Source organism: Mustelus asterias, chromosome 12 (genome assembly GCF_964213995.1).
Source record: "Mustelus asterias chromosome 12, sMusAst1.hap1.1, whole genome shotgun sequence".
NCBI lineage: Eukaryota > Metazoa > Chordata > Chondrichthyes > Carcharhiniformes > Triakidae > Mustelus > Mustelus asterias.
This window is the reverse complement of record NC_135812.1, coordinates 62864929-62890930: the sequence shown is the minus strand read 5'-3', so window position 1 is coordinate 62890930 and position 26002 is coordinate 62864929. Positions and strand designations below refer to the sequence as shown.

Sequence of the window (26002 nt, the reverse complement as noted above, 5' to 3'; positions counted from 1 at the left end):
CAAAGTGAACAAGGTATTAAACTATGCCAAAAATACAAAACTGTCAAAGTAGGATTGGGGTGGGTGGGGGACGGGGGGCAGCGCAGGTTCAAGCTAATGGAAGAAAAATTTAGGTCTAATGTGAATATTCAACATATGAAATGGACTTCTGGTTAGAGTTCAGGAGGCAAAAACTGAACAATTATGGAATGCTGGGATGGGGGAATCATAGGGCCTTTCTGGAGGATGATCTAACCCATATAGAACCATAGAAAATCTACAGCACAATACAGGCCCTTCAGCCCACAAAGTTGTTCCGAACATGTCCCTAACTTAGCGATTACTAGGCTTACCTATAACCCTCTATCTTACTAAGTTCCATGTACTTATCTAAAAGTCTCTTAAAAGACCCGATCAAATCCGCCTCCACCACCGTTGCCGGCAGCCCATTCCATGCACCCACCACCCTCTGTGAAAAACTTACCCCTGACATCTCCTCTGTACCTACTCCCCAGCACCTTAAACCTGTGTCCGCTTGTGGCAACCATTTCAGCCCTGGGAAAAAGTCTCTTGACTATCCACTCGATCAATACCTCTCAACATCTTATACACCTCTATCAGGTCACACCTCATCCTTCGTCTCTCCAAGGAGAAAAAGCCGCGCTCACTCAACCTATCCTCATAAGGCATGTTCCCCAACCCAGGCAACATTCTTGTAAATCTCCTCTGCACCCTTTCAATGGCTTCCATATCCTTCCTGTAATGAGGCGACCAGAACTGAGCACAGTACTCTAAGTGTGGTGTGACCAGATCTTATATAGTTGCATCGTTATCTCACGACTCCTAAACTCAATTCCTCGATTGAAGAAGGCCAGTACACCATACGTCTTCTTAAGCACAGCCTCAACCTGTACAGCTATATGATGAGTAGTCGATATGCATCATCAATATGCTTAAATGCTTTGTGTTGAAAGTATTTCTCCATTGGTGCTGGGCATTCTCCTATACCTTGCCATGTGATTACCTTTGAGTTCCAGCACTGAGCATGTGATTAAGCTATGACGTACGTTCATTTGATTGGTCTGTCTCGGCTGAAAAAGTGGTCAGTTATGCTATTGTAATGGTGCAGTGTTCGTAATCTATTTCTTTGCCTTTTTAAAAAAAAAAATTGTGTTTGGCTAATATAGATTGCTTGTCAGATTTGTTTACAATTTAATCTCCCTCTGTAAAATTCAGGTTGGAAAACGTGTTCATAATGCGTGTTTTTTCTACTTTTGATTAAAGGCTAAACCCATCTACGGAGGCTGGTTGTGTTTGGCACCCGAAGGCACAGATTTTGAAAATCCAATGCAGAGATCTAGGGTAAGTTCCTTTTTTATACATTTATTTGAATTTATTTTTGAAGTTTAATCTCCTATGTGTATAACTTCTAGACTGAGATTTCTAAATTTATTTTAAAATCTGCATTGCATTATTAGTTAAGTAGTTACTGCGGTGAGGAGAGATGATATCTTGGAGGGGGCATCGGATTAAGCTTTGTGGGTAGAGCTTCGGAATAAAAAAGGGGCAGCCACATTGCAGTGTTTATTATTGACCCCCAGGTAGTAAGCAGGAAATTGAGCAAATATGTGCACAATCCGCGGAGGTATGTAAAACACTAACAATAGGGTGTTTTTCTTTCCTAAAATGTGTTGAGAACTTGGATGTAGTGGATTTTTTGAAGTGTGTACAGGAGAACTTTCTAGGTCAATATGTAGAGGGTCCAACAAGGGATGATGCAGTGCTAGACGTAATTATGGAGAACAAAGCTAGGCAGATGGTTGAGATGGTGGTGGGGGAGCATTTTAGTGATAGCGACCACAACATAGTACAATTTAAGCTTATTATGGACAAAGAAATAGAGAAGTTGTAAAAAATGTTTTGGGTTGGAGGAGAGTGAATTTCAGTATAATGCAGGATCTGGCCAAGGTACAATGGGAAAAGCTACTCGTGGGGAAATCTACAGAAGAACAGTGGTGGGGGGTGGGGGGGGGGGGAAGGGGAAAGAGTGTTCATAAAGGAAATGGGGAATATACAGGCCCAACATGTTCCCTCTAGGATGATAGGAAGGAGTAACAAGAAGGAAAAGAGAGCCTTTTAGCAGGTACAAGGGGAGCATATTAGTGGAGTATAGAAAGTGCAGGGTGGAGCTTAAGAAAGCGATTTAGGAGAAAGCTCTGGCTGGTAAACAGAGAAAATCCCAGGATATTTTCAGTACATCAATGAGAAGAGGGTAACCAGGGAAAGAGTAGGGCCCATTAGAGACCAAAGGGGCAATCTGAGAGTGGAGCTAGAGGACATTGGTAGAATGTTGAACAAATACTTCACATTTATCTTCGCCCAAGAGAATGCAGATGAAGGTATGGAACTCTGAGTGAGATTGCGAGGTTCTTGAGCGGATTGACAAAGTATTGGAGATGTTGGTAGGCTTAAAAGAAGACACATCTCCAAGTCTCAGTGAATTGTGCCCCAGTCTGTTGTAGGAGGCAAGGGAGGAGATTGCAGGGGCTCTGACCCAAATTTTTAATTCCCCTCTGGCCATAGGGAAGGTCCATCACATCTCCACATCATAGGGAAGGTGCCAGAGAACTGGAGAACAGCTAATATGGTTCCATCATTTAAGAAGGGTTGTAGAAATAAACCAGGGAACTACAGACCAGCGAGTCTCCCATCAGTGATAGGGAAGCTATTAGAGAAAATTCTGAAGGTGAGAATCTGAGAGGCAAGGTTTGCTCAGGGATAGTCAATGTGGCTTTGTCAGAGAGGTCATGCCTAACAATTTGAATTTTTTGAGGAGATGACCAGGTGTTTAGATAAGGGTAGTGCAGTTGATGTGGTTCATATGGATTTCAGCAAAACCATATGGGAGACTTATAAAGGAAGCAAATACACATTTGATGAGGTGGATTCAAAATTGACTTAGTTATAAGAGACATGGTGATGGCAGAAAGCTGCTTTAGTGACTGGAAGCCAAAGTCCAGTGGCGTACCACAGATTTGTGCTGGGTCCCCTATTATTTGTCATTTATATAAATGACATAGATGACTGTGTGGTGGAGTAGGATTAGTAAGTTTGTGGATGATACAAAGATCGGCTGCATGGTTAACAGTGAGGCTGAGTGCTCTGGGCCACAAGAAGATATAGATGGGATGGTCAAATGGACAGATAAGTGGCAGATAGAATTTAACCCTGAAAAGTGAGAGGTGATACACTTGGAAAGGAATAATTTGACAAGGAAGTATTCAATGAGCAGCATGATACTAGGAAGTCCTGAGGAACAAAGGGCCCTTGGCATGTTTGTCTGTAGATCTCTGAAGGTGGAATGGTATGTTAGTGGTGTGGTGTAAAAGGCATATAGGACAATTGCCTTTATCAGTTGAGGCATAGAGTACAAAAGCAGGGAGGTCATGTTGGAATTGTGTAGAATTTTGAAGCCACAGCTGGAGTACTGTGCAGTTCTGGTCGGCACATTATAGGAAGAAAGGATGTGATTGCACTGGAGGGGTGCAGAGGAGATTCACCAGGATGCTGCCTGGGATGGAACATTTTAAGTTACGAAGGTAGATTGGATAGGCTTGGATTGTTTTCATTGGAGCAGAGAGAACTGAAGGGCGACCTTATTGAGATTGAGAGGGACATGGACAGGGTGGATAGGGAGCAGCTATTTGCCTTAGTTGAAGGGTCAGTCACACGGGGGCACAAGAAAACAGGTGAGAGGCAGGAGGTTTCGGGGGATGTGAGGAAAGTTTTTTCTAAATCCAGAAGGTAGCATTGTGGTACACTAGTTAGCACTACTGCCTCACAGTGCCAAGGACCCAGGTTCAATTCCGGCCTTGAGTGATTGTCCGTGTGGAGTTTACAACTTTTCCCCATGCGTGGGTTTCCTCTGGGTGCTCTGGTTTCCTCCCACAGTCCAAAGATGTGCGGTTTAGGTTGATTGGCCATGCTAAATTGCCTCTTAGTGTCAAGGGGATTAACAGGGTAAATATATGGGGTTACGGGGATAAGGTGGATTGTTGCTGGTGCAGGCTCTCTGGGCCAAATGGCCTCCTTCAGTTCTGTAGGGATTCTGTTCTATTTTAGAGTGGTTACGTTCTGGAATGCGCTGCCTGGGAGGTGGTAGAGGCGGGTCGCCTCATGTCCTTTAAAAGGTACCTCGATGAGCACTTGATATGTAACATTCAAGGCTAAGGGCCAAGTGCTGGTAAATGGGATTAGGTAGGTAGGTCAGGTGTTTCTCAAGTGTCAGAGCAGACTTGATGGGCCGATGGGCAAGTTGTACAATTTTTCTTAACTACAATGAAAATTACGTTAAGTTTGAAATTTCTTAGTTGGCCCTTACAAAATCACAGTTCTGACAATGTGACCTGTGCTTCAGACCTACTTGGCTCTCTAGCTAAACTGTTTCAATCCAGCCACAACACTGGCCTCAGCATGGACAATTATCCAGCTGGCTCCTATCTGCAACAAATATAACAGATTAATTGTGCTAGTTACTGATCCACTAGCCAATTCCCAATCATCAGCAAAATGGTGATTGGAATTATCAACAGTGCTATGAAGAAACACTGACTGATTAATTATCTACTCCCTGATGCTCTGTTTAAGTTGCACTAGCACCACTCTGCTCCAGACCTACGTAGATTGCTCCAAGAATAGATGCATGGCTTGAATTTCAGAGATGTGGAAGTGATATCAAAGTAGCATTCAACCAAGAATGGTGTTAATGAACCTTAGTAAAATTGAAGTCAATGGGGTGAGGGGGGAAAAAAGCTCTCAAGTCATCAGAGTTGTACCAGATAAAAAACAAGGTGGCTGACATTGTTGTCATCCAGTTTCAGTCCGAGAACATCAGAGAGGATGGTCCTTGGGGCAGTGTTCTGCTGCTTCATCAATAATCTTCCCTCCATGATGAGGTCCATAATGGGGGGCTTATTATTGTATGATGGGAAGTTTTCAGATAATGAAACAATTTAAACTCTTGAGCAATTGTTCTCTTTGATTGGAAAACTACCAATATAATTTATTTACGAAGAGTAGGTGAGATATAATTGGATGTTACAAGTCTATTAATCTGATGTCAGTTTGGGGAAGTTATTGTCCCTAATCGGAGACCAATATGAGCATTTAGACAAATGTGAACTAATTTGAGAGCCAGCATGGATTTCTAAAGGGGAAGTCATGTCTGACGAACCCAGTAGATCATTTTGAGAGGTAGCAAACATGGTAGGGCAGAGAATGCTGCAAAAACTCAGCCGGTCTGGCGGCACCTTTAGGGAGAGAAAACTGAGTTATTGTTTTGACTCTTCGTCAGAACTAGAGAGGGAGAAGTGTGTTGGATATTAAGCTGTAGCCGGGAAAAATTGCAACAAGATGTAATAACTTTAAGAACCAGAGGTGGAGATGCTGGCATTGGACTGCGGTGGGCACAGTAAGAAATCTTATAACACCAGGTTAGTCCAACAGGTCTATTTGGATTCACGAGCTTTCGGTGCGCTGCTCCTTCATTACCTCTAATTCAATGTGCTCCGAAAGCTCATGATTCCAATTTAACCTGGTGTTGTGAGACTCCTTGAGAACAAGAGACAGATGGCCTGGTATGGGGGTGGAGGTGATTTGCATTGAGAAAATAAATGTATTTTTCTAAAAAAGGGTTTAAGATGGAGGAGAAAGTTCAGGGTCTAAAGCTGAACTCCATGTTGAGTCCTGAGGGTTGTAATATTTCAGATTCTAGCATTTACGGTATTTTGCTTATTGTGGTAGATAGGAATATAGGAATTCTGAAGGCTCTACCTATGAGGCTGCTAACAAAAGCGAGAGCACATTGAATTAGAGGTGCTCTGGTGGCTTAAATAGGAAATTAGTTAGATTTTGGGATACAAGAGATTAGGGATAATGGATTTGGCAGGATGTGATGAATGAAGCCCTCCCAGGGATCTGTCCTGGGGTCTCAGTTTTTCAGCATATTTGTAAATTACTTGAATAATGGAATAGAGAGCTGCATATCTAAGTTTGCTGGCACATAATTGACACACTAAATAGTGTCAATCAAGAAATTGCAATGAAACGTTGCTAAATTAAGTGGGTAAAACTTTGATAGATGGAGGTTTACTTTTTAACCGTAGAATGTGTTCTTGCAGAACACAAGATATAGGAGTAGACCATATTGCCTTTTAAGCCTGCTCCACCATTCAGTGTGACTATGGATGATCTTGGGCTTCAACTTCACTTCCCTGGCCATTCCCAATATCCCCTTGCATGTCTTGGGTTTCTGTCCCACTTCCCTACCCTTTTCCCATATCCCTTGATTCTCTGAGAGACCACAATTCTGTCCCATCAAAAGCAGTTAGAAACTCGAACAGAGAGATTTAGGGTCCAGGACAGTAAAAACAAGTGGGCAGGCACAAATAAAAATAAAACGCCCTTTTCTCGAGGGCAAAGGGGTGAAAGTTATGTTATACCTGTACTGGGATCTGGTTCAAGCCCCATTTAGTTCTGAGCACTGCAACTCAGGAGTTGGGGATAGTGCAGATTCATCAGCAGGATCCTCGGACATTGTGATTACAGTTGCATAGACTAGGCTTGCATTCGCTTGCATACAAACATATGAAATAAGAGCAGAAGTACACCATTTGGCACCTCAAGCCTGCACTACCATTCGATAAGAGAATGGCTGAGCTGTTTGTGTTTCAAGTTCTACATTCCCAGAACCTTAAGCAAGGGAATCTATCTATCTCAGCCTTAAGAATATTTAATGATCCACCGACCTCTGAGGCAGAGTTCCAAAGTCTCTCATGCCTCTCAAAGAAGAGAAATTCTCCACATCTCTGATCTAAAAGGAGGACCTCTAATTTTAAGTGTTGTTCAGTTTTAGACTCTCAAACAAGAGGAAACATCCTTTCCACATCCACCTGTCAAGGCCATTCAGGATCTTGTATCCTTCAGTCAAATCACCCCTTGCTCTTCTAAACTCTAGTCGAAACAAGCCAAGCCTGTCCTCATAAAACAACCAGGATGCTGCCTGGTTTGGAGGGTCTAGTTGGGACCAGGGAGCGGCGTGGGCTTGGAGGGCCGAAGGGCCTGTTCCTGTGCTGTATTGTTCTTTGTTCTTTGTTTGTTCTTGGTAGGTCTTATGAGGAAAGGTTGAGGGAGCTAGGGCTGTTCTCTCTGGAGCGGAGGAGGCTGAGGGGAGACTTAATAGAGGTTTATAAAATGATGAAGGGGATAGATAGAGTGATCGTTCAAAGACTATTTCCTCGGGTGGATGGAGCTATTACAAGGGGGCATAACTATAGGGCTCGTGGTGGGAGATATAGGAAGGATATCAGAGGTAGGTTCTTTACGCAGAGAGTGGTTGGGGTGTGGAATGGACTGCCTGCAGTGATAGTGGAGTCAGACACTTTAGGAACATTTAAGCGGTTATTGGATAGGCATAGGGAGTGGGATAGCTTGATCTTGGTTTCAAATAAAGCTCGGCACAACATCATGGGCCGAAGGGCCTGTTCTGTGCTGTACTGTTCTATGTTCTATAGCATTGGCCTTCTCATTACTTGCTGTACCTTTGTGTGACTCGTGTATTAGAGCACCTAGATCCCTCTGCACTTCAATTCTACATCTGTTCTCTGTTTAAATAATACTCTTGATTTTTATTATACAAAATCTGCCAGATCTTTGGCCCACTCACTCAACCTATCTATATGTCTGCAACCACCTTGTGTCCTCTTCACAATATACTTTCCTACCTATCATTGTCACTTCATCTTGCCAAACAAAAAGATTTATGCATATTTCTGGTTTTTGCCAGCCAGCTAATCTTCTATCTGTGCTAAAATGTTACCCCCACACCATGTGTTTTTTTTCCCCCTGCAATTACCTTGGATGTGGTAACTTATCAGGTGCCGCTGGAAATCCAAGTACAACCTATCTGCAGGCTCCCCTTCATCCATAGCACATATTATTCCTTCACAGAACAGATGAACCTGTTTCTGAACCATGACTTTGAGAGGGGCAGTAAACACAGATTAAAGTTCCTGGTCATAGGTGAGATGGACAGAGACAAAAAAAAGTGGAGTTGCGTTGTTGATTAAAGAAGGGATAATATGTTAGAGATTGCCAAATGAGACTACTTAGCTTGAACTAGGCAACTTGAAAGTGGAAATCGTGCTGCTGGGAATGTATCACAGATGACAATCAAGGGAGATTAATCAAATTTGTAGCTAATTTCAAAAGCATATGAAAATTTTAAGGCAGTAATAGTGTGGACTTTCAATTATCCCCATATTAACTGGGATCCAGTCAGTGTGAAAGGTACAAAGGCTACAGAATTCTTGCACTGCATTCAGTAACAAGTTATTAGTCAGTGTGGCATGTGGTGCAGTTGCATGTTTTAGAATTTGTTCATTCTCCATTCTCCCCTACTCTACCCGAAGGTAATTAATTATGCAGTATATGTTTAAAGGAACCAGCAGTATTCTAGAAACTTATCCAAGTTGCCATTCTTCTTGTTTACACCTCAACAATGAATGTCAACTGGCTATTACGAGGATACAAACCTGTTAAACTGGCTGCGATGTCTGATCCTGTCCAAAAACAGGAAGAATGTGTTAGATTTTCTTTCCTCTTCCAGCTTTCTTTTTATTTACTCGTACATGGGATGTGGGCATTGCTGGCTAGATCAGCATTAATTGTCCAATCCTAATTGCTATTCAGAAAGTGGTGATGAGCCGTTGTCTTGAATTGATGCAGTTCATGCATTGTATGAATATCCACTTGGGAGGGGGTTCCAGGGTTTTGACCCAGCAACAGGGAAAGAATAGTGATATAGTTCCAAGTCAGGATGGTGTATGGCTTGAAGGGAAACTTGAAGCTGGTGATCTCTTGTACCTGCTGCCCTTGTCCATCTTGGTGGTAGAGGTTGAGGGTTTGCAAGGTGCAGTCAAAGGAGCCTTGGTGATTTGTTGCAGTGCAACTTGTAGATTGTACACACTGCTGCCACTCTGAGTCAGTGATGGAGGTAGCATTTATTGAAGGTGAGAGATGGGGTGCGAATCATGCAGGCTGCTTTGTCTTGGATGATGTAGAGCATCTTGAAAGCTGGTATATTTCAATTTCTGGTCAACAATAAGCCATGCAATGTTAATAGTGGAGGATTTAGTGGTGATGATACAATTGAATGTCAAGTGGAAATCGTCATATTCTCTCTTGTTGGAGATGGTCATGGCCTGGTGTGGTGTGAATGTTGCTTGCCATTTGTCAGCCAAGGTCTTTCCCAGGTCTTGTTGCATATGGATGCAGTCTGCTTCACTATTTGAGAAGTCATGAATGTACTGAACATTGTGCAGTCATCCATGAACATTAATTATGATCTCATGATGGAGGGAAGGTCATTGATAAAGCAACTGAAGATGGTGGGGCTGAGGACACTGTCCTGACAAACTCCTGCAGCAGCGTCCCAGGGCTGGGATGATTTGACCTCCAATAATCACAGCCACCTTCCTTTGTGTTAGGTATGAATCCAACCAGTGGAGCATTTCCCTGTGATTCCCTTTGACGTCAGTTTTTTTTCAGTCCTCGTTGATGCCATGCTTGGTCGGATTCAGCTTTGATGTCGAGGGGCAGTCATTTGCACCTAATTTCTGGAGTTTGCTTTCTTTTTGTCCATATTTGGACTAAGATAGTAATGAGGGCAAGAGCTGACGGGCTCTGACAGAATCTGAACTGAGTGTCAGTGGACGGGTGATTGCTGTGTTAGTGCCTCTTATAGCACTGTTGATGACACTTTTCATCACTTTGCTGATGATCAAGTGTAGACTGATGGGCCAGTAATTGGCTGGGTTGAGTTTGTTTTGCTTTTAATGTATGGACATACCGGGACAATACTCTATGTTGCTGGTGGATGCCAGTGTTGTAGTTGTACTGGATCACTCTGGCTAGTCCTGGAGCACAAGTCTTCGGTACAGTTGATGGAATGTTGTCAGGGCCCATAGCCTTTGCAGTATCCAGTGTCTTCAGCCATTTCTTGATGTCATGTGCAATTAAATGGATTGGCATCTGTGATGATGGGGCTTTAGGTGGTGGCAGAGATTGACCATCCACTGGGCACTTAAGATGGCTGTAAATTCTTCAGTCTTGTCTTTTGCATTTGTATGCTGTGCTCCCCCGTCATTAAGGATGGAGTTATATGTGGAACCACTGCTTCCTGTTAGTTTAATTGTTTACCACCATTCATGACTGGATGTGGCAGGGCTGCAGAACTTCAGTCTGATCCATTGATTAAGGGATTACTTAGCTTTGTTTACTGAATGCTGTTTCTGCTACTTGCTGCCATTGATCCAGCTGAGAAAAGCATGCTTTGATTTGATTACAAGTCAAACCTACAAATTTCCTAGATTCCATGTCTCAGCATACTGACGTATTTGAGCAATGGTGAGCCCTTACCATGATCTCTTCAATGTATGCAGATCATTTAAACGGCTTGGTTTAGGTTATGATAATTTTCCATTACTTGATTTAAGAAATTAAAACTTTTTAAATATCCTTTATATCAATGGAGCACGTTGTGTACACTTTTGTATTAGCTTAATGAATATACTTTTACGGTTAAGTGGAGCATTTGACTATTTTGCTGGTGAATCTCAAGTAATGTTTAATGGAATGAAGATCTTTCTGGCATGCTGATCTCTTAATTAGGTGCTTGCACAACATTGCATGAAGTCAACTTTAGAACTCTTACTGTAAAGAGGAATAAATTACTAACATTTTCTGTGAGCAGTTCTGGTCTTTGACATTCAAGAATGACAATCAATATTTGACGTACAAATATTTATCCAGATTCTCCTCTTCAGTTTAAGGTTCTGTGATGTTTAGTTTACATTTTGTACTTCAGTAATTTTGATTTTCATTGCTATAATCTAATTGTCCCAGTGACTACTTGGTAATTACATTGGCCTGTGCACAGTTGAGCAATATACGGATAACTCTATCCATCCACTCTGGCTTCATATTCCTTTATACACTTGAATAGAACAAACTTTTTTGATTTCTAGTTTAAGATGATCTGATTGTTTAGGTTAAACTGTTTACTTTATGACCCCTTTGCGTGAAGTGTTCCCTAAGGTTTCTCCTTTTGTGGTATTTGTGTTCACTTGGGGTAGACTTTCCCACCAGTGTTAATTCATTTCTGTTCACCCAGCTAATCAATTCCTTTACTTGAAATACATTCACAATTATTGCCACCTTCCTAGTAAAATTATGTGGGTTTTCCCCTTGACAACCAGGCTCCCAATCTTGTCAGCAGAATGCAGAGCAGTCACATGACCTTCTTCATTCCTACATTGTACCTTAAATTAAAGATGCAGTCCCAAAACATAAATTTTCTAGATTAAAAACAGAAAATGCTGGATAAATTCAGCAGGTCTGGCAGCATCTGTGGAGACAAACAGTTGATATTTTGAGTCCATATGACCCTTCTACAGAAATTTGCATTTATTAGAGGCATCTACACCTTGAATTTGTCACAAGATTTAGTAAATTTAGGGAGGGACAAGAACTATTGGCTACTTTGGGTATGGGGGAAGGACCTGAATAGTGGAATGAGTGAGATGGTCTTTCAGTTCTTGACTATTAAATAGTTGATATGGGAGAAAAAAAGAGAAGGTATCAGGATTGGGGAAGAGAATGCGATTACATTGTGCTGTAACATTCCATAATTTGCAGGAAATGAAGCGGAAGCAAAAATCTTCATGTAAATTACCACTGAAATTCATTATATATACAAAAAAATATGTATGTTGTAGCTAGCGATATGATTGAGAGAATTTCTTGCACAGAAGTTAGTATTATATTTGATCAGAATTATTGCATTTGTACCAGTAGGGTGTGGGAGGAGATTTAGTTTAACAATTGAACCTGGTTTTAATGACTAATTTTATTGAAATTTGAGAAACTGCTTGTGTTACTGTGTAATTATAGTAAGTGGTCTCAACACCAGGTTAAAGTCCAATAGGTTTATTTCATAGCATGAGCTTTTGGAGCATTGCCCCTTCATCAGGTCACCTGATGAAGGGGCAATGTTCCGAAAGCTCGTGCTATGAAATAAACCTGTTGGACTTTAACCTGGTGTTGTGAGACTACTTACTGTGCCTACCCCAGTCCAACACCGGCAACTCCACATCATATAGTGCTGCACAGGTAGAAATATTTCCCATTTGTTACTTGCCCCCACACTTTCACAATTATTGCCTTATAAAAGGATTTTGAGAATGTATTTCAAGTAAATAATTCGGGTAGCTATTAACAAAAGTTCACTGATTCCAATAAAAGCTCACTTTGTCTTGGCTGACTTTCTTTTCCCATGAGTGAGATCTTCTAGAATGTATGTTATTTTGCCATGGGTCTTCTACTGCAGCTGAGGGCCTTGGTCAGTTGCTACAAGGCAACTGCATTACAACGTGTGCCACTGCAGTTCAAAATGACTTCCTCTGTAGGAAAACACCACCAAAAGTAGCAAAGATGAGACCTGCTATTTAACATTTTTATTTGTTCATGGGATGTGGGTGTCGCTGGCTGGGCCAGCATTTATTGCCCATCTCTAATTGTCTCATGACTCGAGCTGAATTAATGAGCTTTATTGTGTGTATATTTTTAAATATATAAAATAGTTTCCAGTAGAAAATATGTTGAACCAAATTGTTGCAGGTGTTCAAAATATAACTCTTCTCTGCTTCTCTGCTCCAACTTCTAGAAATGGCAGCGCAGATTCTTTGTGTTATATGAACATGGATGTCTACGTTATGCCTTGGATGAATCGGTAAGTAATGTTTTCTTCATTATTTATTTGGTGTGGTAAGTCCTTTTGCTTTTAAAGATGTAGCAGAATATTGCAATAGATCAGTTTGTAAATAAAAGATTTAAAACTGTTTCAGTGCTACTTTTGAAATGGCAATTGTTTGCCATTTAAATGCAAACATTTTATTGATTGAAGTTCTTAACATTGCGATTTGTTGAGTGTACTTTAGGTAGGTTTCCGACCGAATTGTTAACTAATTTGAAGCATTAGAAAGCTTCTTGTTTACAGCTTTCCATCGGGCTAACTTCCACACACTAGAACTGAGAGTTAATTAACAGCTACTGATGTATTTATTTGTCGTTTTAATACTTGGGTTGCGTCGAGGAATTGAGGCGAACCCAGTGCCGCATAAACAATATTGGCTCTTAATCACGTACCAAAGAAAATTATTTTTTGGAAACTACTCCTACTTTTATGTTAACATTTGATATTTCCCTTGTGTAACATGCAACTTGAAGACCTTTTTCGTTATCTTTTTGTTGTTCTAAGTTATCAGTGGTTGGGTTTGAAAGGATTATTTTGAGTGAAATGAAGAATGACATGAGGTGATGTAAGCTAGATTGTATAATAAATGTAGGAACAGAGATTTGGTTCAGATACGTAAATCTTTGAAGGTGGCAGACCATGTGAATAAGGCCTTTTTTTAAAAAAAAGGCAAGATGCAGGGCTTCATGAATACAAAAGCAGTGAACTTGTGCTGAATCTTTATAAATTACTGATTAGGCCTCAGGACTATTGTATCATCTTATGGCTGCTACAATTTAGCAAGGATGCCAAAGCCTTGGAGAGGGGGAAGAGGAGATTTACTGGAATCATACCAAGGATGAAGGACTTCAGTTATTTGGATAGAATTAAGAAGTTGGTATTGTTCTCCTTGGAGCAGAGAAGGTATTACGAAAGGGTTCTGATGGCCTAAATAAAGAGTAACAGTTTCTGGTGTCAGGTGATAGGACACAGGTTTAAGATAATTGGTGAAAGAACCAGAAAAGAGATGCACAGTTATTTATGTTGAGTGTGTTGTGCATTCCAGATCATAGCAATGTGAAAGGGTGGTGGAAGCAAATTCAGTAATTATCTCCAGAGGTTTATTATGCATATTCTTGAAAAGGAAGAATTACGGGACGAGAGGGCAGGGAGAGGAATTAATTGGAAAGTTATTTTAAAAGAGCCAGCAGGGTAATGATGTGCCAAACGGTTCCCTTCTGAGCTCTTTGTCAATGTTGCCGTCCATGTGTGATAAAATGAAATGGATCAATAGAGATGAAGGTGTCATGTTGATTTCACACACAATTAGAAATATAACTACCCACTTACTGGAATTAGCCATCCCTATGCTGATGTTACTTAATACTGTGTTTGGAAAGAGTTTTTGGAAAAGAGTTTTTGGTGAATTGAGGCAAAAGGAGCCAAGTATAATTCTCCAATTGTTTAAAGTAGAATTGAGAAATGTAACCAGATAAAATAAGCAGGAAATACGGCGTACAAGTGTAGGTATGTAAAAATTATTTAATGTTCTTGAACAGGCATTAAATTCTGAAACTGCAGAACTGAGTGTTTGGTAGAATTCCTCTTTCAGTTGAGAAACCTAGCTGAAAGACCCAGGTATCAATGATTGAAAAGAATATTGAGGACATATTGGTAAGTCTAGTAGTGGTTGGTTGAAATTGTTTCTTTATACCTTATAGATTGTAGGGTGGCACAGTGGTTAGCACTGTTGCCTCATAGCACCAGGGTCCCGGGTTCAATTCCAGCCTCGGGTCTCTATCCGTGTGGAGGTTGCACAATTTCACCTTGTCTGCATGAGTTTCCTCCGGGTGCTGTGGTTTCCTCCCACAGTCCAAAGATGTGTGGGTTAGGTTGATTGGCCATGCTAAATTGACCTTGGTGTCGGGATTAACAGGGTAAATATATGGGGTTACAGGAACAGAGCCTGGGTGGGATTGTGGTCAGTGCAGACTCGATGGGCCGAATGGCCTCCTTCTGCACGCTAGAGACTCTATGAATGGAACACTGAAAATGATCAAGCGATGAGTATTTTCAATGTATGACCATATAGCGAGGAGCATATATCTATATAGCTACATTGCTATCCCTGATGTAAATTTACAGCTGCCTATGTGACTTGATTGAGTGTGGAAAAAGGAAGCCAAGATTTGGGTATGGAACTGACAACTGATGTATCTATCATTCTCTTAAACCCTGGTTGATTTGATTTAATAAACTGATTGATATTAGATTTCATAACTTTTTGTTTTATTGCACTCAGTTTTAAATGCCATCTTATAAGGATGGTCATAGAATCTCGGTATTAGAAATGACATGGCTGTTATTTCATGCAACTTTAAATCCCTGAATAGGTAACTTAAATGTGCACTTAATATCTTTCATAGGATATTGAAATATTGGCTCAAACATCATGCATAGGTTTGTAAGAATACTTAACCATTTTGTGGGTTTCTTTATGGTCTGGATCCTTGCTTCTCTCTGAGCAATTTGTTTTGAGTGATTAGAAGGCATACATGGAAGTAGGCTCTTTTAAAAAATTGAACAACTTGCTGAAGTTGTTGGAAATTGGTAGCAGTGTTGAAATGGCTTCTGTTCTGTAACTGCTCCTGCTAACTCTGCACATCAATGATTTGAGTGAAGAACTAAAGAGTAATTTCCAATTTGCACAGTATTATAGTAGGAGGTATTGTGAATAATTCTGAGGACCAAACCCAGTTGTGAGGGTAGATTGTTAAGATGGTGGAATCCTAAAATAAAGTGGCAGATGAGGTTCCATGTTCATACATGTTAAGTGGTATATTTTGGCTATAAATTTGCCATAATTTTAAGTACATTACCTTCATTAAATAAGACTCTTTTTACAAACAGCATTTGGTTTTGAGACACAGTGCAGAGTATAAAAGTTGAGTTGTAATGATGCAAGCTGTAGTAAGACGATAGTTAAAGTACATTGTGCAGTTTTGGGTTCCAACTATAGGAATGAATTGAGATGGTTCACAAGGATGCTTTCTGGTTAGAGGGGAGATTATAGGGTGATCTGATGTGTTAAAAGGCTGGGATGAGAGTGGGTAGAAAAATTAAAATTACTGATGGCTTGAGGTGTCTAGAACAAGGAGATGTGAAATAAATTGAGATAATTTGGGATGGGGAGTAGGAAAAACCTTCCTAAACTGTAGAATGTTGTACATTCCCAGAACTTAATTGAAGCAGAATTCATCTCCACATTCAAAATGAAAGGAGAATACAAAAATATGGAAAGAGAAACATTACATGTGATTAGGGTGACTGCTTCTGTGAAAGATAAACACCAACTAGTTGGGTTGAGCAGCCTACTTTCTTGTTGTATTTTCTATGTAGGAGTCTCCTATTGCACAATTTGCGTATTTATATGGTGCTCTTGATGTAGGAAAGGATTCCAAGTTGCTTCAGCAGCAGCATCAGAACAGATGTTCATAAGCTTTAAAGGAAGCAAGTTAAAGGAGTTTGTGAAGGGATATCTAGATTCTAGAGTATGATGTTTTGGTTGCTGAACAGATGGCTGGCTAAGGGGGGATGAATTAGAAGATGAGTAAAAGACCACAGTTGAGAGGAACAGAGAATTCGGGGGTGAGAGAGGGTTGCAAGGCTGGAGGAGGTTCCATGAGATGAGCTACAATTATGTTGGAATTTCAGCACATTGTCTTGATGGCATATTGTTGAATCCATACCTTCATAAGTTCATAAGATATGAGCAGAATTAGGCCATTCGGCCCATCGAATCTACTCCACCATTCGATCATGGCTGATATGCTCGTCATCCCCGTTTTCCTGCCTTTTCCCCATAACTCTTCAACCCATTACCAATTAAAAATCTGTCTAACTCAAATTTACTCACTGTCCCATCATCCACTGCACTTTGGGGTGACGAATTCCACAGATTCACAACCCTTTGAAACATAGAAACCCTACAGTGCAGAAGGAGGCCATTCGGCCCATCGAGTCTGCACCGACCACAATCCCACCCAGGCCCTACCCCCACATATTTACCCGTTAATCCCTCTAACTACACATCTCAGGGACAATTTTTAACCTGGCCAATCAACCTAACCCGCACATCTTTGGACTGTGGGAGGAAACCGGAGTACCCGGAGGAAACCCACACAGACACGGGGAGAATGTGCAAACTCCACACAGACAGTGAGCCGAGCCGGGAATCGAACCCTGGAGCTGTGAAGCAGCAGTGCTAACCACTGTGCTACCGTGCCGCCCTTTGGGAGAAGTAGTTTCTCCTCAACTGTTTTAAATTTGCTACCCCTTAGCCTAAGACTATGACTCTCATTCTAGAATGCCCCTCAAGAGGAAGCATCAGCTCCATGTCTACTTTATCCATACCTTTTATCATCTTGTATACTTCAATTTGATCTCCCCTCATTCTTCTAAAGTATAGATCTAAACTGTTCAATCTCTCATCATATGGCAAACCCCTCACCTCTGGAATCAGCCTAATGAACCTCCTCTGAACTACCTCCTCTGAACTGCCTCCAATGCCACTACATCTTTCCTCAAATAAGGGGATCAAAACTGTGCACAATACTTCAGGTGCGGCCTCACCAATGCCTTGTATAGTTACAACAATGCCTTTAAATTCTATTCCTTTAGCTATAAATGCCAACATTCCATTCGCTTTCTTTATTATCTGCTGTACCTGCATGCTAGTTTTCTGTGACTCGTGAATCAGGACACCCAGATCCCTCTGCACTGACCCCAATGTGTCTCCCCATTTAGATAATAAGTCGCCTTCCCGTTTTTCCGACCAAAATGCATGACCTCACACTTGCATCTGTCATATCTTGGTCCATTCTCCTAACCTATTTATATCCATTTGTAAGCTTCTTATTTCCTCATTGCAACTTACTGTCCTGCCTATTTTTGTATCATCTGCAAATTTGGCTACAGAGCCTTCTATCCCTGTATCCAAGTCGTTAATATAGATTGTAAATAGCTGGGGCCCAAGGACCAAACCCTGTGGCACCCCACTAGTTGTTGCTTGATATCCAGGAAAAAAACATTTATCCCAACTTTGTCTTCTGTCCATCAGTCAGTCACCTATCCAAGCTAATAAATTACTCCTAATCCCATGTGATCTAACCTTGTGAGTTAACATTTTGTACGACACCTTCCGGAAGTCCAGATAGACTACATCTACAGGATCCCCATTATCCACTTTGCTTGTTACATCTTTAAAGAACTCGAGCAAATTAGTCAAACATGATTTGCCCTTCATAAAACCATGCTAACTCTGATGGATAGCATTTTGACTTTCCAAATGTCCTGATATTGCTTCCTTGATAATTGATTCTAACACTTTCCCAACAATAGATGTTAAACTAACTGGTTTGTAATTTCCCACATTTTGCCTCCCTCCTCTTTGAATAAGGGCATTACGTTAGCATTTTTTCAATCCACAGGAATCTTTCCCATGTCCAGGGAATTTTGGAATATTCTAACCAATGGATCCACTATCTCCGCCGCCACTTCCTTTAATACCCGAGGATGTAGGCCACCAGGCCTGGGGGACTTATCGTCCCTCAATCCTAATATTTTGCTGAGTACCTGCTCATCCACTCAGTCCCAGTCCCCCACTGTAGCCCAAATTCCTGCCAAATTTGTTTCCCTTGAGTGTCCATCCAATTTCTTTTTGAAATTATTGATCATCTCTTCCATCACCCTTGAATGTAGCAGGTTGTACATCCTTCCCACTTGCTGTCTTTAAAAAAAGAATTTCTTACACCATAAACCTGTGTCCCTTATTCTGTGCCGTCAGCTAACAGGAACAGTTCTACTGTGGCTAAACCTTTATGCCCAAGCCTAAATCTTCCACAGCTCTATCACATCTTCCCTCAACCTCCTTTGCTGCAAGGACAACATGGATGAGGATTTTAAATTTCGGGTGTTGGGTGACCATGCGCAAAGTCGGTGAGAACAATGGCATTTTGTGTGGGATAGGATTTGGCACGAGCAGCGCAGATGATATGAAACTATTGATGCAAGTGTTGTGTAGGGTTTAATTCTATTTCTTGTCCTCAAAAGATATTAGACAACTGACTGAAACACTTTGAAAGCATTATCAAAATGTTGTCATTAAGACATGCTAACTTTGCAAATAAAGATGCCTTGCAACCTTGTTCAGGGGTGTGTAACTCAAAACTTGAGAGTTCCTGTTTCAGGAGAGATAAGTGGGTTGATTCCTTGTTGCCAACCTCTCTGTCTCTTGTGGCCTTCAGTAAAAATAATTGCAAACCTGTGCAAATTGTTTTCCAAAGTTTGTTACTGGATAGAACAGCTAGTTTTTCTCCTCGTTTCCAAGGTCCATCAGGCAGCTGTCTTATCATTAATCTTGTTTATCCCTCATTGTTAGCAACCAGTGTCCTTCAAAAGTAGTCTCCTCGGAGCAGTTTGGAACAATAACAAAATCCATGATACCGTATGAATTTGGCCAAGTTACTGGTTATTCAGCATGCTTTACTTTCAAGTGGCATTTTGAGAACAATGGATGCATTCCCTGATATGCTATTGATCCCAATTAATCTGTGTGTAAATTTGTTTCCATTTGTATTGTTTGCACTTCTATCTTTCTTTTGGTTTACATGTTATTCAGGAGTCTAGGGTTTCCAGTCTCTCTCTTTATTCATCTCCGTTTCCGAGGCAAACATTACTTTTTCAACTTAAGCTTTACCTTAATCTTGCACCAGAAAGTCCAGAGTCCCTTCAGTTGGAATAGTTGAGTCAGGCAGTGGAAATGCTGTAGGCTGAGGGCAGAAATAGCAATGTCAGAGCTGAAAGCAGGTGGTCCTTTTTTGAGAAGGTAAAGGCTCGTAAGTTCAGCTTGGCATGAAATAGAGCAAAGGTTGAGAGCAGCCAGAGAGAGATACTGAAGTGGTGGTGAGATAACAGAGGTTCTGGCAGATGCTAAAGACAATTATTTTGTTTTAGCTGTGTCTAAATGGAGGATTTTATTTTCTTCTTTAGTCTTTCTTGGGATTTGGGCATTGTCAACTTTTGTTACATTCCTAATATCCCTTGAACTGAGTGGCTTGGCCATTTGAGGGCAGTTAAAAGTCAACCACTTTACTGTGGACCTGGAGTCACATGTAGGCCAGACCAGGCAAAGACAGCAGATTTCCTTCCCTAAAGGACATTAGCGAATCTGTCAAGCCCCCTCATTTGTTTTAATAAGACTACCCCTCATTCTTCAAAACACCAGTGAGTACAGGCCGAACTTGCTCAGCTTTTCTCTTCAGGCAATCCCTTAATCCCAGGAATCAGCCTAGTGAACCTCTCAACAGTTTCCAATGCAACTATATCCCTCAAGGAGTTGTGCACTGGTTGGAGTCACACCTAGCACAAAGGAAGATGGTTGTGATTATTGGAGGTCAGTTGTCTGAGTCCCAGGATATCACTTTAGGAGTTCCTCAGAGTAGTTCGTCTCCTGTACCCAGCTATTTTCAGCTGCTTCATCAATGACCGTCCCTCGATCGTTAGGTCAGAAATTAGGATGTTCGTTGATAATTGCACAATGTTCAGCACCATTCGCAACAACTCGGGTACTGAAGCAGCATATATCCATATGCAGCAAGACCTGGACAACATTCAGGCTTTGGCTGATAAGTGACAAGTAACATTCATGCTATACAAATGCCAAACGATGAACATCTCCAAAAAGAAAAAATCCAACCACCTCCCCATGACAATCCATAGCATTGCCATCTCTGAATCCCCCCCTATCAACATTCTGGGGGTCACCGTTGACCATAAATAGAAGTGTACCAGCCACATAAATACTGTGCCAAAATGAGTAGATCAGATTCTTGGAATTCTGCAGAGAGTAACTCGCCTCCTGACTCCCCAAAATTTATCTACCACCTTCAAGGCACAAATCAGGAGTGTGATGGCATACTCTTCACTTGCCCACATGAATGCAGCTTCAACAAATCTTGAAGCTCAACACCATCCAGGACAAAGTAGCTTGCTTGATTGGCATCCCATCCACTAACTTCAACATCCATTGCCTCCAGCACTGACACAGTGGGAAGCGTGTGCTATCTATAAGATGAACTGTAGCAACTTGAGGCACCTTACAAATCCATGACCTCAACGACGTAGAACGACAAGGGCAGCAGATGCATGGGGAAAAGATCACCTGCAAACGCCTCTCCCATCCACACAACCATTCTGACTTGGAATTATATAATTGTTCCTTAACTGTCACTAGGTCAAAATCCTGGAATTCCCTAACAGCACTGGATGTACCAAAGTCAAATGGGTTGCAGCCGTTCAAGAAGGCAGTTCACCCCCAGATTCTCCAGGGAAATTAAGCATGGGCAATAAAACATATTGGCCTAGTCAGCAATGCCCAAGTTCTGTGAAAGAATAAAAAGTAAGGTGACCAGAACTGCACTAAGTTCTCTGTGTGGTTTCACTAATGCCCTGTCTAGTTGTAGCAAAACTTCCCAACTATTCTCCCATCTCCCTTGCGATTATAGGAGGACAATATTTTTCTATTCTTCGCTTGCTGTACCAGCATATTATTTATGTATGTGGACACCCAGATTCCCCTCTACTGCCGATCATAGTAGTTAAGGCCCCAGCACTGATCTCTGCAGCATTCCACTCGTTAACTGTTGCCAACCTGAAAATGGCCTATTTATCCTGACTGTTCATTAACCAATCCTCTATCCATGATGATGTAATACTCCCAATGTAATGACCTCTTATTTTGTGCAGCAACATTTATGAGGCACCTTGTTGAATGTCTTTTGGAAATCCAAATGCACCATATTTGTGTGTCTCTATCCATCCTGCTTGTTGCATCCTCAAAAACTTTAATAAATTTGTCAGCTGCGATTTTTGGCAGTTCATTTTTATTTTCAAATCTCAATTTAATGATCCCCAGTAATGAATGTCAGTGGGCTTTTCAGTACTGCAAGCACTCTTGATCCTTCCCTCAGTGGATTCCAACACATCAGCTTTTCAACGATCCTTAACTTTTGTTGAGGCCAATTATGATGCCCATGCCACCATTCCAGCTTTGTATAGTTTGGTTACTTACAGGGTAAGCAAATTGAGTTGTTGAGGAATCCTGCTAGATGATTCACAATGTTTAGTACTACAAATTTTTGTTTGCTATTTGGGTGTTTCCATTATTATAGCTGGATACTGCATTTGCGTTTTTGCTAAGGTCAGTTTTGGAATCATTGGCAGTGTAATAGAGCTGGTTTTCCTACTGTTAGGCAAGTAAATGCTTTTCCTTTCATTGTACTTTATTAAAAGACTGTCAGGAATAGTGTTTATATATTCTTTTCATCTGCTCTGGGAATGTGGAGAGGAAATTGGTGCAGGAAAATCTGGCCATTGTGTCTATAAGAATAGAAACTTGTATGCTTTTGGTTTCCAGCTCAAAACTAGCAGTTGTGAAATGGAATTAGAATATTGTGTAATTGTTAACATAAAACATTCTGATCACTCCATGTTAATTTTTAAAAATCTATTCACTGGCATTGCTGATAATTTGCCCATCCTTATTTGTCTTTGTTAAGGTGGTGATGAGCTTCCTTTTTGAACAGCTTCGTTCTATGTAGTGGTGGTACTCCCACAGAGTTCTGGGTAGGGAGTTCCAGTCTGTGGCTTGGAGAGGATCTTGGATATAATGGTGTTTGCATGCACCTAATGCCCTGGTCCTTCTCGGTGATAGAGCTTGTAGTTTTGAGAGTGCTGACAAAGAAGTTGTGACCGGTTGTTCTGAGCATCTTGTAGATGGTACACATTGCAGCCAAACTGTACCAATAGTGGGTGGGGTACCATTCAAGCGGGTTACTTTGTCCTGGATGATGTCGAGCTGCTCAAATGTTATTCGTTCATTCGGGCCAATGGAAAGTATTCCATTATGGTGGTTATGGTTTTGGAAAGGCCAGAGTAAGGTGGTGGTGGGTCACTCACACAGAATACACAGCCACTGACTAACTTCTGTAGCTACAGTATTTATTTTGGTTTCTGGCCACTGGTGTCCATTCAGGAATTTGATGCAGGGCATTCAGTGATACCAATGGACTTTCTTGTCGGAGAAGATCGTTCACCTCTGCTGATTCTGTCCTGCTAGTGGGACAGGACTTGCCTTAGGATGATGATGCAGGAGTCTAGGGATTGGTTGAAAGGAATGATTCTGTGAATGTTAGGCTGTTGCTTGACTATTCCATGTTATGGTCCGCTAATTAGTGAGGAGGTCTTTGCAGGGTTGAGTGGGCTGGGTATGCCTTAGTTATGTTATTTTAATATTTATAAAATTGCCTATAGTTGTTTGAGAAAGGACAGCAAAATTCCCAGCACACTTTGTTTGTGAGCTCATTAGAATTGTGTCCACAGATCGTCATGTTTGAGCTATTGGGCATGCACGTTCTTCAGCTGGTACCAAGTATTCAAAATCCAGAACTCAACTGAGAGTTAGATTTGTAACAAAATCAGAAATAATCACTCCAGAATGTAAGCCAGTCTTTACAGTGAGAACATGTGTCAATCATTGGTAAAAGAGTTTTGACACTTAGGATGTGGGATTGGGAACAGAGGAGCAGGAATAGGCCATTCGACTCCTCAAGCCTGCTCCACTGTTCAACTCAATCAACCGTTCCCAACCCTTTCCTTTATGTGGATTGTCATCAAAATCTTTGGTGGACCACAACTTATGCAAGCTGTTTTAAACTTTTTTACATAACCTATGGCTGACGGGAGTCAAATTTGTTTATTAACGTATATTAAAAATGCAGCTATTTCTAATAGTTTATGAAGCACACTCACTCGTACATTGAACTTGTTATAGCGCATTTACTTCCAGTAGGCCTGCCAGTGGAAACAGATGAAGCTTACCTAATGAGAAAGTTAGCTTCTTGATATCAAAAGCTGGGTGTCAGTTTCCAGGGATGACTGTCTCAATTGGAGGTTTGGTTCAACATTAAGTTTATTCCGATACTTGGTCTTCAATGCAACAATCCCTGAAAATTCAGTTTCACAAAGGTAGTTTGTAGGAAAAGGCATCAGAAACTTTACTGCCTTGTTGAACAGTTCTGGGTGTTCTGAAACAACTTTAAGCCAAGCTTCTGTCCGATACTTCTGAGAAAAATCCAGTTTTAAAGCACTGTCACACACAGGCTCCCTTGTTTTCTCTCTCTTGAGGTCAGGCATGGGAGGATGTCATCATCAAGGCTTGCAAAGGGGTTTTGTATCCAGTTGAATTTTGTCAAGAAAAGGGAAGTACTCACATAGCTATGTTTTCACATTTTGCAGGTGCTCTCTGATGTCATGTTTGTGTTTGGAAGCTGCATTTCTGTCGTGGCCAAAGAACCTTGCAAACAAGTCATAATTTGACAACTCAAGTCCTTTGAACCACATCTCCATTTTCTTGATCATTGCTTCTATTTTGTCCTGCACATGAACTGATTTTCCCTGAAAACTCCAATTGAGACCATTTAAGTGATTGGCAGATATTTTCAATTTGGCAAGCCAATGAGAGTTCAAAATGAGTCAAGTAAAAAATACTCACTTTGTTATGCAACTCAAAGATGTGAGAGTATCTTTCCTCAGGAGAGCCAGTGGACCTCAGTGTGCAGAAGTAGTTGATGGCGATCACTGCCCATCTCATCACACACAACTGCAAATATTTGTTAATTCACTGGATGGGCTCTGATAAAATTAACTGTTTTAACTGCTTCCTCCAAAACGGTCATGAGATCTATCGACATTTTCTTTGCAGCTAATGCGACCCCATGGATGTTACTAGCAGAGCCACTGCTCCTACATGCGTAACAACCATGGGTTGGGAGCCACTGAACTAGATCATGGCTGATCATTATCTCAATGCCATTTTTCTACGCTATCACCAAATCCCTTGATGTCATGAGCCTGTAGAAATCTATTGACCTCTGTCTTGATCATATGCAATGCTGGAGTTTTCAGTCCTCTGGGGTAGAGAATTCTAAAGATTCACTACCCTCTGAATGAAGGAATTCCTGAAGGGATGCACCTCTGCATCGATGAAATGACTATATGTCTGATTTGGTTTATTCTTGCACCTTCATTAAAGTTAAAGATTTTATCTTTCAACGTTGCTTTGGGACCTTGTATTTGTTTTTCCAGATGTTGCTTTGTGTATCAACCATGGCATCACCAATCCAAATGAGTTTACTACTTCTTGCATCCTTTTCGGTCACTCATTTTCCAAGTTCTCTTCGCATACAACATTTGACTATTGGAATTTCACACCACCACACACTCTTAAAATTCATTTTTATGCTCCATCCTATTAATGCTTCATTTATTTTAAATAAACTGTGAAATCGTGTGGTTTGAGATGTTCTACGAATGGATGCTGTTAAAATGCTATTTCCAAACATTAAATATTCTGTGGTTAGTGTCATTGTTAGGGATGACTATTTTCAATATCTCATTCATTGAATAGAATTGAAGAAATTGGGCTGGATCTGATGCAGCCTGTTGCAGCAGGAAACATGGTGGCTGTGCGATGCTGTGTGTCTGTCTCCCAGTAGCAGGAAACCTCTCGCCATTAAGGCGGATGCAGGAAAGGGCTTGGGGAAGCTCTTGCACTTGAAGTAGGTTGACTGTTGGTGTTGACTGGCCCAATAATGACTCTGCTTATCCTTGAGCCTGGCAGAATTTTAATGGTGTCTTAAGGATTGCATGTGAGTAACATGGTTTACCATGCCTCCAGGATGCTGCCAGGCAAACCCTATTGAGTTTGCCTGTTGCCTCTAGGTGGTGTCCCTTGATGTTTGATAGAGGTGTTAGCATCATGCAGGCCCACACTCGTGGTCCCCATTTCTCATGTGGTCTGGATCCCTTGGCAATTTTAGGCCGAATACTGACAGCAACCACTGCTACCAATCTCTAATTGGCCAACAGCTTTTGGAGGGATGAGATTTCTGGGTCCTGACTCCTGGGGAAGGCCGGTGCTGGCCATTTAAGTGCCTGATGTTGATCCTTTTGAGTTTCGCCCTCAGAAGAGACATGGGTTTTCCACTAGTTCTCCAACCAGTGTGTTGAACCTGTCATTTACGTTAAATCTGCCTAGTATTTTTGTTAATATCG

The 26002-nt window shown here is 41.2% G+C and overlaps 1 protein-coding gene across 3 annotated transcripts in view; it reads left to right on the top strand.

Moving 5' to 3' along the window:
* The window catches only part of mpripb (myosin phosphatase Rho interacting protein b), a 401247-nt gene that overhangs the window by 29344 nt on the left and 345901 nt on the right, over window positions 1–26002 (top strand). For all 3 annotated transcript variants that reach the window (XM_078225341.1, XM_078225339.1, XM_078225340.1), the window contains exons 2-3: window positions 1264–1341; window positions 12761–12826. In XM_078225341.1, the coding sequence (XP_078081467.1) occupies window positions 1264–1341; window positions 12761–12826 (144 nt within the window). The remainder of the gene's footprint in view (window positions 1–1263; window positions 1342–12760; window positions 12827–26002) is intronic.